Source organism: Camarhynchus parvulus, chromosome 2, assembly GCF_901933205.1.
Source record: "Camarhynchus parvulus chromosome 2, STF_HiC, whole genome shotgun sequence".
NCBI lineage: Eukaryota > Metazoa > Chordata > Aves > Passeriformes > Thraupidae > Camarhynchus > Camarhynchus parvulus.
In genome coordinates this window covers 45154701-45169610 of record NC_044572.1, presented here as the reverse complement: position 1 = coordinate 45169610, position 14910 = coordinate 45154701, and the positions used below count along the sequence as shown (strand labels likewise).

Sequence of the window (14910 nt, the reverse complement as noted above, 5' to 3'; positions counted from 1 at the left end):
TTCCCAAAGTTCTAATAAAACAGTTTAATCCTCTGGCAATCTCTCTCAATCCATCTGGACTGTGATTTTCTCACTCATGTTGTACACCTCTAACATGTAGTTCTACTGCTCAGTTCAGCTGGACTAGGCCCTACGGCTTACCTGTTATCAGAACTACTCCATTTTATTTTATTCACATTCATTACAGAAAGTAAAACAACACATAAAAAGAGAGAAGTAATATAGAAGTAAATAGACCTACTTTTTTAAAATGAGCATCTCAACCATAAACTAGGAAATTAAAATGACTAATGAGAAGAACAAAGTATTTTAAAGCAATTAACATAAGCCCATATTAATCAAGGGAAGGACTAAAGCACTAGACTTCTAGTATAGTGGCAAAGAAATACATCTAAGACAATCTATGCATAACATCAATAAATTATTAAAAGCAACAACTGAACTCCAAAGAGTTTGGGTTTGTTTGGGGTTTTTTACTGTTTGTTTTTTGAAATCAAGAGCAAAGATTTTAAACTGTTTCAGAATATAGTAGAATGTAACTAAATTGATCCACTGATGTAGATCATAATAGTGTATGAAAAGACTATCAACTTATTCCTAACAGCAACCCTAAAATGTGCCTTTAATGGTCTTTAAGAGATGATGCATAGGTACAAATAGTAGCATTAACAATGTTTGAAAATTGGACAATTCTTGGATGATTCCAAAAACACGACAATGGTTACTTTGATTAGTCAGGACAATTTGCTGCAACGTATGAGGTTGATCCATCTATCATCTTCACAGATACTAGATCTGTGGTGTTTAGAAGCAGCAGATTTTTTTGTTGTTGCTCTTCAGCACCCTTCTGGTTCAGTTTCTGATGCCTTTTCCTCTTTTTTAGTGCAGCCTAATGTTTGCCTGGAAGATTTATTTTTAAGGACAGGAGGTGAGAAAGGTTATTTAATTTGGTTCCCTGTCCTTCATCATACATCTAAGAAGGGTGCCTTGCTATTAGTTTTTAGGTGTTTCTCCCTCAGGAAATGCCCTTAATAGACTACTGGAATGTGTCCCACTTCCATGATCATTATCTGATGCAGTATCTGACATTCCTCCCTCCACTTCTGTTCTATTAACTTTACTGTCTCTCTTCCTTGAAACCAAAGTTGTCTATTTTAGCAACCCCTAAAATTCAGACTCCATAGTTCAGAAGGTTTAGCTTTCAGACACATTAATGTCACCAAATGCTATGAGTTTCTGACTAAAGGTAGGCCAAGTAGCTGCCTAAGAGAGCACACAGTTACATTCCATAAGGTTCTTTGTAAGGCAAAAAGGCAGCTTAAGAATCATGATCCAGTAAAAGTTTCCTGGAGTAGCACAGTATAGATTCTATTACAACAGTCAAAACATTTAAGAGCAGTGAATTGGTATATCATACAGGTATAGCTATATCATAGTTATAAAAGAAACAAAGAAATTCACAAAAAATCCTCATTACTAGGAAAAAACCTAGCAATCGGATCAGTACAGACCACAGCAAAGAGCATAAAAGACTCAAAGCACGAACCAAAAAACCCCAACCCATTATAGATTATGTCTGACTTCCTATCTATGCATATAACCTATACACTAAGTTCGCAAACACACAAAAGGACAAGTTACCTATGATACTGTTCTTTCTGAATGCAGACTTTGCATAGTTAAATCACACCTCAGCCTGCTGCAGACATTTGCTCCCACTGTGAAAAGTTCTATTCCTCCAAAAACTCTTTACACAGGTACAATTCATCAAGAGCAATTAATGCAAAGGGGAAAAAAAAAACTAATGCAAATTTACAGTAGTCCAGAAATTAATCAATAACTAAAGTTTAACTTTCATTAACTATCCTTAATATCAGTGATTTCTTTTGAAATCAGCAGTCTCAATATAGCTAAATATGAACTCTGCTATTAATTCTCACACTGGTTTTAATGTTCATAATTTTTCTTGTCACAAACCACTAAAAATTCTTGAAGACGACAAGGCAATAAGCATTTAGGAGAGCCACAATAGAATATTACTAGAAGGTTTAAAGCCAGACTATTTGCTATGAGCCAAGTATAAAACAGACAACTGATGGACAAATTCGGTTCAAAGCTCACTCTTCCAACATTTACTATTTTCTTAATAAACAAACTCTAAATGAGGTTGTATCAGACAGCAACTCTCGTGTGATCTAAAAGGGTACCTGATTCAATTATACTCTAACCCATTCAGGTCAAAACAGAGAAGAAAACACTCATCCTTTTCTGAAACTGGATTTTCTTCCTGTGGATGCTCATATGATTAGATGTCCAAATAATTAAAAGTGTCCACAGAAACACATTAAAATTGGGGTTTTTTACAGCTCCCATCTTACGCAAGAGAGAACTTACATTGGTGAGAGATCTAATTCATCAACACACTAATGGGTTATCACTAGAGTTTTTCACTGCTAAATTGAAAAGCAATGGAGTGGAAGAGCTCCTACAACAGAGAATATTAAAAATTACCTCAACAGTGGAGCAATGGCAAAGAGTACAAAGTATTTTTGTATTATAAAATGCTAATTAAAGGAATTCAAAACATGTATTGTAACTACAGTATTTTATCATAAGCTTAACAAACATCAAAACCATAACTTGAGTATCTGTGTCTATGCCATATATAACAAACAACCTGTAACAGAAAACAGAAATGCCCAAAAATAGTAGGAGGAAGATGAAATCTCTTTTCTCTGATATCACAATTTAGCTAATTTACAGTATCAGCTATGAAAAAAAGGAAACAAAAAAAATTGAGTGCATCTGTGTCTCCTTTCAAGTGCTAAAATAAGAACTGCTCAAATGCAGATACCTCTATCAGGGAACATACAGGTAAATCCTGAGCTGATGGTAAGAAGAATGAGAAGCAAGAAAATTGGTAGAATTATTAAAGAGAGAGCAAGAAAGCGAGAATCGGTTAGGTGAACATGTCTGAGAACAAGCTATCATACGGAACAAACTAAATAAAAGCACACACTAGTCCTTGTCCTCCTCCCAATTCACTCTTTACATCAAAATAATAATACTATCATTAACTATTTTCAAGAGACATTGCAACAGCATGGTAAACACTAATTTAACATTTTGTCATTTTTCAATCTTTTTACTACTGCTGCTTTCATTCATTTAAAATTGCAGGAGAAATCACCCAGCCTTGAAAGCCAGGCATTGTGGATAAAATGTAAGCTTGAAGAAGCCACAGAGATTCAATGCAGTGACTTACATCACTCTCATCAGTACTAAAATGCAGTAGAGTTTTTCCACTAAGAACAAATTAAATCCCACAGGATTTGTGTCTAGTGTTATTTATTTACTCTCCATCACAATTTTTGCAGATACTTTCCATCTTCTAATGAAAGGTGTAAAAGAGAGCATATGCCTTGAGTAATTTTGAGCTTCATGAATACTGATTAATTACTCATTGAACCAAAACAGAACCAATTGCCATATAGTGTTCACCATAGCATGTACCTGGTTTCCATTTTGTTCACCAGCAATTTGCATGAATATGAATATTTTATTCACCTTTCTCATGCTTTTGAAGCATTGGCTACTTCCTGCAAAATTTATTGGGAATCCAAAGAATAAAGAAAAAGATAGACCAAGGGAATTGCCTAAATTGTGCTCCTTTAGAAACCCAGCCAAACACATGATTTAGTGAAAGTAAAAGAGGACTTTAAAGTATTTGAGAAACACAACAATTACAGATGGGTTAGAATCTGGAATCTGATAGCCAATTCTTAAAGAAGAGTGCTGGACATACTGGTATTTCAAATTATTAATAGTTCATTGATAATCCACAGTTGCTCTTTAATAATATTAAGAAAAAAATTCCTGTTTAATGCCAGATGACCATGAGGATGACTGTGCATCCACAATCTATCTACATTGGTAGATTGCGCCATACATAATGGCAAATACATATGATTTCTCAAATAAAGCAAATTCAGTAGGAAGAGGAAATGTGCTGCTAACATAACCAGCAAGTATTCTTCATAACTCTTACAGTACTAGAATGTCTGTGGGTTAAATCTAAAAATGAAAAGCTGTCTACTTGTTTCTAGAATACATAAAATCCTACAGTAGCATAAGCAGCTTCTTTACAATGAAAACTGTTTTATACAATTCAAAACATTTAAAATCTCAAGTCTACAAATTACCTAGTAAATTAGTAGTCTACTAGTATAGTAAAGCACCATTCCCTGTAGCATCATAAAAGATTAAAAGATGATGTTTCATCTTTTGTAATAAAAAGTGGGAAAACAAATTAAATTTCCTTGGTTTTTCTTTCCTTGTGCTCATTTCAATCAATCAAAGCAAGACACTACAACGCTTATCAACCTCTGAGCCATAACACTATCAGACATCACAAAGAGACAATGGCCAATGACAAGAATAACCACATTTTTCAGGCATATCCAGGAAGACAGATCCCTCCTTATTACTATCAACTCACACAGTTTAATTTGTATGTACGACACAGTTTTTTATTCTTTTCTGGTCCATCACAGTCTAAATTTTTGAACAAGAAGAAAGCGATATTAAGATACTTCTAAACATACTGAGTCTACCTATATCAAAAATTAACATTTGCATCTAGGAATTTTAAGGGTAGATATATTTGCAGGAGAACTGACCAGTTTTCAAGTGAATTGACTGGTGTATACATTTAGAAAAGCACCACCTTTGTCCTAGTCACAAATATGTTTAGCTGAACAACAATTTTGATAATGTTTTAGGTTTGCTTTGGGATTTTTTTACATTTTCAAAGACAATTTTATTGTTAAAATTCTTCAGATATTGTCTCTAGTGTTTCATTGGCTAAATCCAGATTAAAATAACCAGGATGATATAAAATTGACAGAAAATATGTAAGATGTGTTCTATAACAAAAACTCTCCAATGATTTTTCTAAATCATAGTGCTAATCAAAGAAGTACAATAGTGAGATCTGTTATTGCTGATCCCTAATAGGAGAGGAGAAATTGAAACAGAAGGAACCAAGAGCAACAGAGAATGTGTAGTTGCATCACCTCACAGAAGCAGGGCTGCGGTCAGTCAGGGCCACCAGCAGTTTCAGAGCATACATTGGTATTGGGTCTGGAGCCAGCAGAATGTGCTCATACCTGAAAGGCAAAGGGGGAAAGGGGCAGAAAGAGTGGGGGGTAAAAAAGTCAAGAGATACACATCAAAAATTGATACTAAAAATTCATCATTTCCCATTTCCAAACTTTATAACTACAATGGAAATACAAGGCTGTTTCAAATTGTACAAAACAACAAACAAGACTCACTTAGAAACAGTATTTTAAAACCAGCATCAGATTAAATGTAAAAGCAGCATTAATAAGAGAATACATTTTTAGAGAGAGAGATAATTATAAAATACGTATACATATGCTTCTGTGTATATATGTGTACATATAGAGATTTTCAGGTTATATACATAAAACATTCATGTTTTAGAACTATAAATTATAGTAAAATATATTTATAAAATATTCTCCTTGTCTAGACGTGCAACACTTCTTTATTGATCTATATTATTTTATACGTAAAAAAATCTATTCTTCAAGGGACAAGTAGTATATGAGCATCAAAATATCAGGTAGAAGATTTATTGAGTGCTTAGGAAGATTATCAACCAAATTATATATGATTAGGCTCAATATTTTGCATACATAGTCATTCATTTTTCTTAAAATTGAGAGAAACTCACATTGAGGTTTATACTTTATCTCAGATTTCAAAAAATATTGCTTTCACTGCAGCATACTTTCATTGTTCAAGTCACATACACCAGCAGAATATAAAAGTACTCTAAAACAATGCTTATTGAGGGCTGTGGCAGAAAATAAACCAAGAAAAACATCTTCAAAACATTTCCAAGTATCACTTCATGGAAATCTTGGTAAGGGAAAACAGGCTGCTGAAAAACAAAATGGACTTTGCTGCTGCTACTAACATTCTAGTGATGCCCACCCAACACACAGGGCTGATTTTTTACTGTATTTAAACAAAAACGTGTGTGGATGACAGTAGGATACAATGATGCAAGTGAGAAAGATACAAGTATAGAAAACCACAGACTCAGTTATATCAAAACAGTCTTTGATTTCAGCTAGTCCTACTCCAAATACATGGAAGTAATGGAACAGGAAGTGTAAATATCTTCATTTGCAAAAAAAAAAGCAAAACCCATCAAGAATAAATCACGAACAAATGAAAGGATTAATTGTAAGAAAACATGGTATGTTACCATGTTATGAGCAACAAAATGCTTCCACAAAATAAAAACTTGTAGTGTTCTGGTAAGAGGAAGGGAGAATCATGCAAATCACTGAAAATTTTACATCTTGAGATCCCTAGTACTGTCTGAACTGAGGAATCTGGATCACTTCCCACCACCTTCATGCTAGCATGCACCTACCATGTGTTACCTCTTCCCCTCTCCGTAGACACTACACCTCAGCACTCTGACATGTGCAGGAAGTAAATCTAGAGGGAGAGGTTTGCTTGCCTACAACCAGGAGGGACAAGCACACCAGCCACACAGCCTTGATGCAGCCTGTAGGAGCTGCTCACAAGGGTTAACACACCTACACAAGCACACAGCCTATGGGCAATGTGTCATGGCTACTACACACTTGAATGTGCCACTGTAGGGTTGCAAACCACATTAGAGTATCTACAAAGCTATCAGTTACAAGTCAGTGTTGGCTTCAGGTCTTGAGTGATTAAATTCTCTTTTTACAAAGAACAGATTCCAGCTCCCCAAAGAAAACCCTTTCTCACTGGTCAATAAAAAGTCTTTTATTAAAAGAAGAAAATACTGTAATACATTAGTAGACACTGATTCCAAGAGCCCTACACATGAGCAATATATATTTCTACCAAACATAATGGGACTTGCAATTTTTATTTTTTTTTTCCAGAGACCATAACTAAATCTTCTGAGGCAATCAAAGATGCTATCAGGTGACTCAGATAACAGGAGTCATCTTTCACTGCATAAGACGTGGATTTAAGTCTCCAAAACTGTAATTCCTAACAGCAGTTACAAATGAATCAGCCATGCTAGCTTAAAAAACAGACACTTGGCAATATACTTGTTTATATAAACACATCAATATGTTCCCTAAACAAGGTTTTAACAGTTTTAAGCTTTCTAAGCATTACACTTGAGAGACACTGTTATTACTTAGCACACTTAGCATTCTAATTTCTTGAGGTTCAATAAAAGAGTCTCACTTCACTTCCTTTTCCTTGAAGCTCTCTGCCATCTTCCCCCAAAACAATACTAGGAAAGGATATTTCTAAGGGAAGATGCAGTGATCCATCAAACCAAATACCACATGAGAAAACACAGATAACTAGAGTCAATGTCTTAGCAATTAATATAAACACATTGGCTAAATAAAGGCCATTAGGAGCTATGAATATATGAATCTTCTCAAAAGGGAAAATATACTACGCTTGAGATACTTTCTTAAATGAATGAGTCATCAAATGATTTCACTACCACTTACCACAGAACACTTCAGTAACAGTAGCTCTTGTTATCTTATTGCAAAAGTTCCAGACTTCTTGGGTGATTTCTCATGGGCGGCTCTTTGCAGCACTGACTCCTCCCTCCTCACAGCACAGCCAACAAACTCCAGCATACTTCTCAGCCAGCTAACCCACTCTTTTATAGCCCTCATCCTTATTGGACACAGCTGTGGCCTATTAAGGGCAGGCTTGTTCTTAATCTTTGGTGATTAGTACAGCTGCAACTCCTCAGGGGTGAGATTGCCTTCTGCACTATCTTTGTTCTCTTACATTCTATCCCCCCACAAGTAGCTGTAGGGGGCATTTTATAAGGGTTTTGTGAACTTCAGGTACCACATTGTAAGGAGTTATTTTGTCAATCTTTTCTATAAACAACCTTGGCAAAAGGAACTAAAGATTTAGGGATGTAGACTCTCTTAAGCTCTTAAAAAAAAGAATATTATGTCAAGCATCCTGGATTTCATACTTGCAGAACTGCTTGGTAGTCTATTGAGAACAAACTACACAAACCTTCAAATAAAATATAACTTTATTTACACACTTCTCTCTTCCTGCTGATTCTGGCTCAATTTTTAATGATAGCTAACTAGGATTGTTAGAAATTAAAATGAAATAGAGCTGATGTTTCAATTTTTGATTAAAAAATCTGGATATAAAGCATTTGCCATCTATTCACTGTCTACAGCTGCAGGTTTCATTTTGGTTATGAAACATTCAGGAAAATAATCTTTCAATGAACTGAAATTTAATGACACTGTTTCATTCAATTCAATCAAAACCCTACGAAGAAGCTAACTTTGTAATCTATAAATGCACAAATATTTAACGAAATTACCATTTTATTGATGACGCAGAAGATGAGAAAAGAGTAGTTATCACTGCACTCCTGCATTTATCTCAAAATGAAATCTACTTATATTTTATTCATAGTGACCCACATTCCATTTCAAGGGTCAGTTTTACAGTTAAACAAATTAATTTGAGAAGTATATTTATAGGAATAAAATATACACACAAGTGTGTAATATTACAATCTTCCCTGAAAAGAACATCCCATATTAAAACTAGATGCCACTCCCTTCCATTTTCAACAGCTCTCAGTAGATTCAAAAGGGGTGGGAATATCTACTTCCCTCCACAGAGTGCCCATGAACCAATGATAATCACATACCTCCCCTCTTTTGACTGTCCTCCAGCTGAGTTGGATTCTTACCCATCCCTTCCCCAGCAACAGAAAGACTAAACAGTATCAGCAAAAAGCTCTTCAGCCTCCAGTGTTCTATCTCAGCTTCAAAAGATTTCAACTTTTCAAGTAACCCATATTTCATGGGATAGAGCCTTACATTATCTTCACAAGTAGATTACTCTGACTCTTAGAACCCCTCCCTTCTCATCTCTACTAATGAGATGGGGAAACTGATTGAGGAATTACTTAAACCCTGGATTCAAGATCCTGAGCTGCTGTAAGGCCCTTTTTCATGCATCTGCCACATAGCACATCCTAAGATGTCATAGCAAAGTCCCCAACATAGGATAATATTTAGTCTCAGGCCAAAAAGCCCTTCCACTCCATTGAGCTAGTAAGCTTGAAGATAAAAGTTAATTGGCTGGTTTTCTTCTAGTTTGTAATTAGCATGACACTTCCCTCCAAACACACATCCCCCTGTTTAATGAGAGCCATTGTGTAAGATGGACATGTCTACAAAGGGCAAGCTTCAGAGCAAGCACAGAACTTTCTCCTTTGACTTCAGGTCTCTTCCTCTATCTGAGGAAAATTATCTGACAGCTTTTAATAATGTTTTTAATAATAAGATATGCTCTATTTTAAAAATAATATTTCCAGTTGCCATTTTAATTTGTACTGATACACCCTACATTGCCCAGAGGAAAAATTTTGAAGAAAGGTGTTGAAGTTTCTCTACAGAACTGTAAGATTTCCATTCAATTCTCTGTCAGAGAGAAAAGTCTACACACCTTACATGGATAAAACTTTGGTCCTCAAACTGTAAGAACATTACTCAATTAGCAGAGAAAGTCTCATATTTGGAAAAGACACTGGGTTCTGATCATAATTCAGCATTCATTCCTCCAGCCTTTTCCCACTTATTTAGTGTAGGGGTGGTGAACAATTTTCTCACTTGGGGCAGCTAAGTATTGACCATTATTAACTTTTGAGGACCACACAGAAAAATACTCTGCAGCATTATGAGAATAATGTAAAATACAACTGATGACTCATCACTACTGTACTTGTCTTGTGCTCCTTCCCTCTACTCACAGATGTTACCAGATGTTACACATCAAGGTGCATAACACAGAGAGCTCTCTTTATGCTCACCTGCAAGTTAGCATGAAAAGAGAGGCCTCATTTGACCATAAACCATGTAAATGAAGTTCCAGACCATATCTTGCCTACAGGCTGTAGTTTCATCTACTGTGCTGTAGGGTTTTACTGCTGCTTGGGGCAGCAGGAAAGGACAGCAATTTAGAGGCAATAACCTCTGGGTGAACCATGAAGGATTAATCCATGATGTACTGTTCCTTTAAAAAAAGTTTCTATGTCATTCCATATGCTTTCAGAACATCTTAAATAAAGGTACAATATCCAAAATAGACAAAAACGATGTAGTTAGAATGTTCTGACTTTATAAGAAGAACAAAGAGAAGTATTTAAATCACAGCCCAAAAGCTAGAGGGAATCCTGTTTTGCTCAAAAAAGTAGCCAGAGGCACAGTATCATAAATGAGTGTCACACAGAAGTTGTGTTTGTGTTGCATATGAAAAAATACTAAATAAACCTAGGAGGAGATGTTAGGCAAAGAATTCTGGCAGCAGTTAATTGCTATTCCCCTTTTCACTTAGTCATTTAAGCACAGAAAGGATGGCTAAAACAAACACACTGTCAAAATGGTGGGCGTATCGAGTTATTCCCCATTACTGGAGAAATATTATACTTACTGAGGCAGCAGTAAATCTCTAATGAGAGACAGAAGCTTGTTGTTTGAGTTGAGGCTCTCCTCTTTCTCCTCATCCATGACTTCATGGCTTAAAAGCACTGATGTGGTTTCTGAGAGCAACCGCAAGCTCAAGAGTCTCCATTCCTCTTGAAAATAAAGGTGCCAAGAATGTGACCACACTGAAATATAATTAAAACAAACTGTGGAATTTGTAGAAACTGTAGCTGATATGTCTGTATACTTACCATTCTGACTGTGGACCAAAGAAACAAGTGGTGGGATGATAGAGTCTTCAACCTAAAACAGAGATTAGAAAATGTGGCTTAGATCATTCACAGAGGAAAAAGATAGAACCGAGATACACTATCATCTATGTTTATTTTGCTGCTAGAGCCCTTAAACAAAGAGTTGAATAACCATGGAAATTCAGCCATAATCACTCTTATAAAGCCACCAAGTTAATTTTTCTCTGGTAAACTGCCATAAAATTACAGACATGAATATACCTTTATACAGAAAAAACCAGTAACTTTGGTATAATTCATTGTCAGGGACTTTGAACCTAAAGTACAGAATTCAGTGCAGATGTAATATATTAAGAAAAAAGAGTATTAGAGTATCTTAATCCTGATGTTTTAATCCATAAACTAATCATTGAATAGAGTTCAGATGAAAAACAGAATGGCACAGAATTAAAATACATCAAAAAAGATGTATTACCTCTAAGGAAACATCCCTAAGCTTTATATGGAGTATTGAAAATATTTTAACTTCTTCCCTTCTGGTAGTACACAGTCTTCCACTAAAATGTAAATTTACATTACTAAAGACTTGCACAATGAAAAATATAATCCAGTCAACTTTTTATTGTCCATGAGGGTATTGGTACAAATCTATCCTCTGTCACAGGACTAGTCAGGTCAGCTCCATTTGAAATCAACTGATGATAAACTAGGCTATGGCTCAGTTACAAAATAGTGTATTATTAGTCTTCTTTGTAAGAGAGTTTCTAATTCTTAAATCACTGTTAAAATATAATTTATTTAGACAGGCTATGCTTGGGTTTTGGGAAGAGGATGGATGAACAGCCCTGCAATTTTTAAGCACCTCCTAGGATTTACTTATACAAAGAAAATTGCTGTGTAGATTCTCACTGCACCATGGACAGGATTTGGCGTAACAAGACTGTGTTATACTTGGTCCCATGTGTTTTGTTTCAGTAATTAATATGAGAAGATAAAATTTCCCTAGATACATGCAGCTACTAATAAGAAACATCTATAGAAGTTGAAAGTACATATGAAAAGGGTCACTAACTGAAGTTAGCCTCTACCTAGCAATAACTGCAGTTAGCAACTCCATCACTACTGGTTGGTGGACTCTGTTTAATCAATCTCTGACATTAAGGGACTCATTTACTTCAGCTTTTTTCATTTCTGAAAAAAACTACTACAAAATGCTTTTGTTACAAACTTTCAATAAAAGAAGTAAAAACTTGATGTATGGAAGCCAGACTACTCTTGCAAGTACAAATAGCCTTTACACCTATATAGATTATGCTATATATCATAGATGCAGTGACTTTTGTAACATTTCATAATTTTGAAATATTTCATTGTCTTTTTGATTAAATAATAAAATTGCACTGCATTCCAACGACTCCATTAGTGCAGGTTTCTAAACTGTTCTACAAATGGTAATGTATCAGCTATAACATACTAGTGAGGTAGGAAAAAAATTGTGTGTACTTGAGACCTTTCAGTCCAAGAAACCAGTTCAACTACTGCAAAGATTCTCAAATGAAGAAGCACATGTAAATGGTAAATTAAAGGTGTGAAACACAAAAGAGGAAAAGATGTAGCTCTCGATTATCTGAACCAACCTAGAGTCCCTGGATATTATGAATCACTCAACAGCAGGAGCATTGACTCAGACTTATACCAATTAAGATGACAGTATACAACAGTACAATGCAATTTCAATTTCTAAAACTTACAATCTTCTATCACTTTAATCTAGCATTAACAGTAGTCTTTCCACATTAGTGAATGTAGTTAAGTCAGTCATAAGTATTTTCTAAGATAAATATATTTTCAACTGTCATCGTAAAGAAGATTCTTTAGGTCTTAAATGACTGTAGTAGCTTAGTCTGAACTTTTTCTAACACAAACCTCAGTTTTAGTAAACAAACTGATTAGAAAGGAATTCTCCATAGAAGGTGTTTGCCTCATGTCAGTCCAGTGTGGTGGGGAAATCAACGAAATGAAGGACTAATCCTATGGAAAATTATTTTATTATGAAAAAGCATATCAGAAAGCATACGCTGAAGGGGGAAGCATATATTAAATTTTATATGAACCTTAAATTAGATACTTCCTAACTCCACAGCCCTAATCTTCTCTCCATGCCATTTGGGTCACTGGTTTTCACTAATGTGTATATAAATTTGTAAAGAAGGTATGAACTTGCACATGAATGTTAAGGTGAAATAAACTGAAGTGCAACAGTACATAAAATATTTTTAACAAATTCACCAGTAAATTGCAAACATATCTGTCATTTATGTACAGAGAAGAATGATACTAGTATTTTGGCACTGAAATAAACAGAAGAATATTCAGACAAAGATTTATTTATCCCTCTTTTGAATGGCTGCTGATATGTGTGGAATCAAATCTCCATACATGCATGAAGATAAGTCAGATACAGGTTTTTTTTTTTGTCTCAGTCTTTATCACTGAGATTGCTCATCAAAAAAGGAAATTATTCTTCTTTAAGCCTAAACAGACTAAATAGGTTGAACATGATTATAGCTCTAGATGAGTTCCTACCACCTTGTAAATAGCCTGATATTCAGTTCATGATACATCCTTAGCTGCACAAAACCACCACTACATAATTCTGTAATGATGGCATTCCAAGGCAGTGCTGCCATAACTGTGCTATCATTTACCCAAAACAGCAATGAAATTCTAGAACTTCCATACACACTACATTCACATCTAACTATAATATATATGTACAGGACCAAAAAAAAAACCTAGCTCAAACCTGGTAATCCTGTTTCTGACAGCTGGAATGGAGTAAAGAGGAGTATGAGAAATAGCCCAAGCATAAAGCACACATCTAGTTTCTAGAAAAGTACCTCTTGAATTAAGAAACTTCCTAAGCTGGAGATGTATCCGTGTTTTTGCATTAAGCCTTTTCTCCCATATATTTGTCCCATCCTATCTTAAATGTATTTATACTGTTAGCATGTGCAATAGTTACAGCACTGCATTTAACACTTGAATTATGCCTTATGAAGACATATCCTTGCTTACTTTAAAGCAGCTAACTTGATACCCACATATTATTACTTTACAAAAAGCATGAATTATTATTTCTAATTCATCTTTCCCTGCCATTCATGCCATGAACTACAGAGTATTTTGTTTCCAAGATGTTCTTTTCTACACAGACCCTTCTTGCATGATCGAGCTGTACTTTTTCTTGATAAACTTCATTCCCTTTGAGACTGAATGACCACTGCATTCAGTATTTGAGACCTGAGTGCACCATGGCACAATGTTTTCTGCTTTTTTGTCTGATCGTTCGCTAGTAATTTCTAATAATCTAGTTGTCTTTCTGTTTACTGCTCAGTATAAAGCTATCATTTCCATAGAAAAATAAGGCTGAAAGACTTCCAGAAGTTATAAGTAGTTTAGAGTTTGACACTGCATATGTACAGCAGAAATTACTTTCCCCGTACCCATTACTTGTCATTTATCAGTATTGAATTGCATGTCATTATTTTCCTTTTAGTCAAATCTAAAAGCCTTGTGCAACTTCTCTGTCAGTTTTAATTTTCACTACTGTGAATAATTTAGTGTCATCAGTCAGTTCTGTCACCTCCCTATTCATTTCCTTTTCTGGATTAGCAGCACATTTTGCAACAAACCTTTCTAAGGCACCACTCTTAAAATACCTAAATTTTTAAAAACTAATCTCTATTCTCCATTTAGTAAATTTTAACTAGTTAGAAGTTGATTAGCCTGTGGGTAAGAGGGCAGGGACACTAATGAATTTGAAGTCTTTGGTGCACGACTTTGTCAAAACCTTTTTGGAAATACAAGTATTCTATCCAGAGCCAGAACATCTGTCTCCATAATGTTGAGTAATTTCTGCAAAGAAAACTTGACTAGTGAGGTATGAGCATCACTGAGAAAAGCCTGGCTCCATCCTCTTGACAGCTCCTCCCCCCGCTTAGGTATTTATACTCATTAATGAGGTCTCCTCTCAATTGTCTTCTCCATGCTGGACAGGTCCAACTCCCTCAGCCTTTCCTCATGAGGAAACCCCAAATCATCTTTCTTCCTGC

At 35.2% G+C, this 14910-nt stretch overlaps 1 protein-coding gene across 4 annotated transcripts in view; it reads right to left on the bottom strand.

Moving 5' to 3' along the window:
* The window catches only part of ULK4 (unc-51 like kinase 4), a 211919-nt gene that overhangs the window by 121859 nt on the left and 75150 nt on the right, over positions 1–14910 (bottom strand). For all 4 annotated transcript variants that reach the window (XM_030944162.1, XM_030944164.1, XM_030944166.1 and 1 more), the window contains 3 exons: positions 10796–10847; positions 10552–10696; positions 5076–5168 (listed from right to left, as the gene is read on the bottom strand). In XM_030944162.1, the coding sequence (XP_030800022.1) occupies positions 5076–5168; positions 10552–10696; positions 10796–10847 (290 nt within the window). The remainder of the gene's footprint in view (positions 1–5075; positions 5169–10551; positions 10697–10795; positions 10848–14910) is intronic.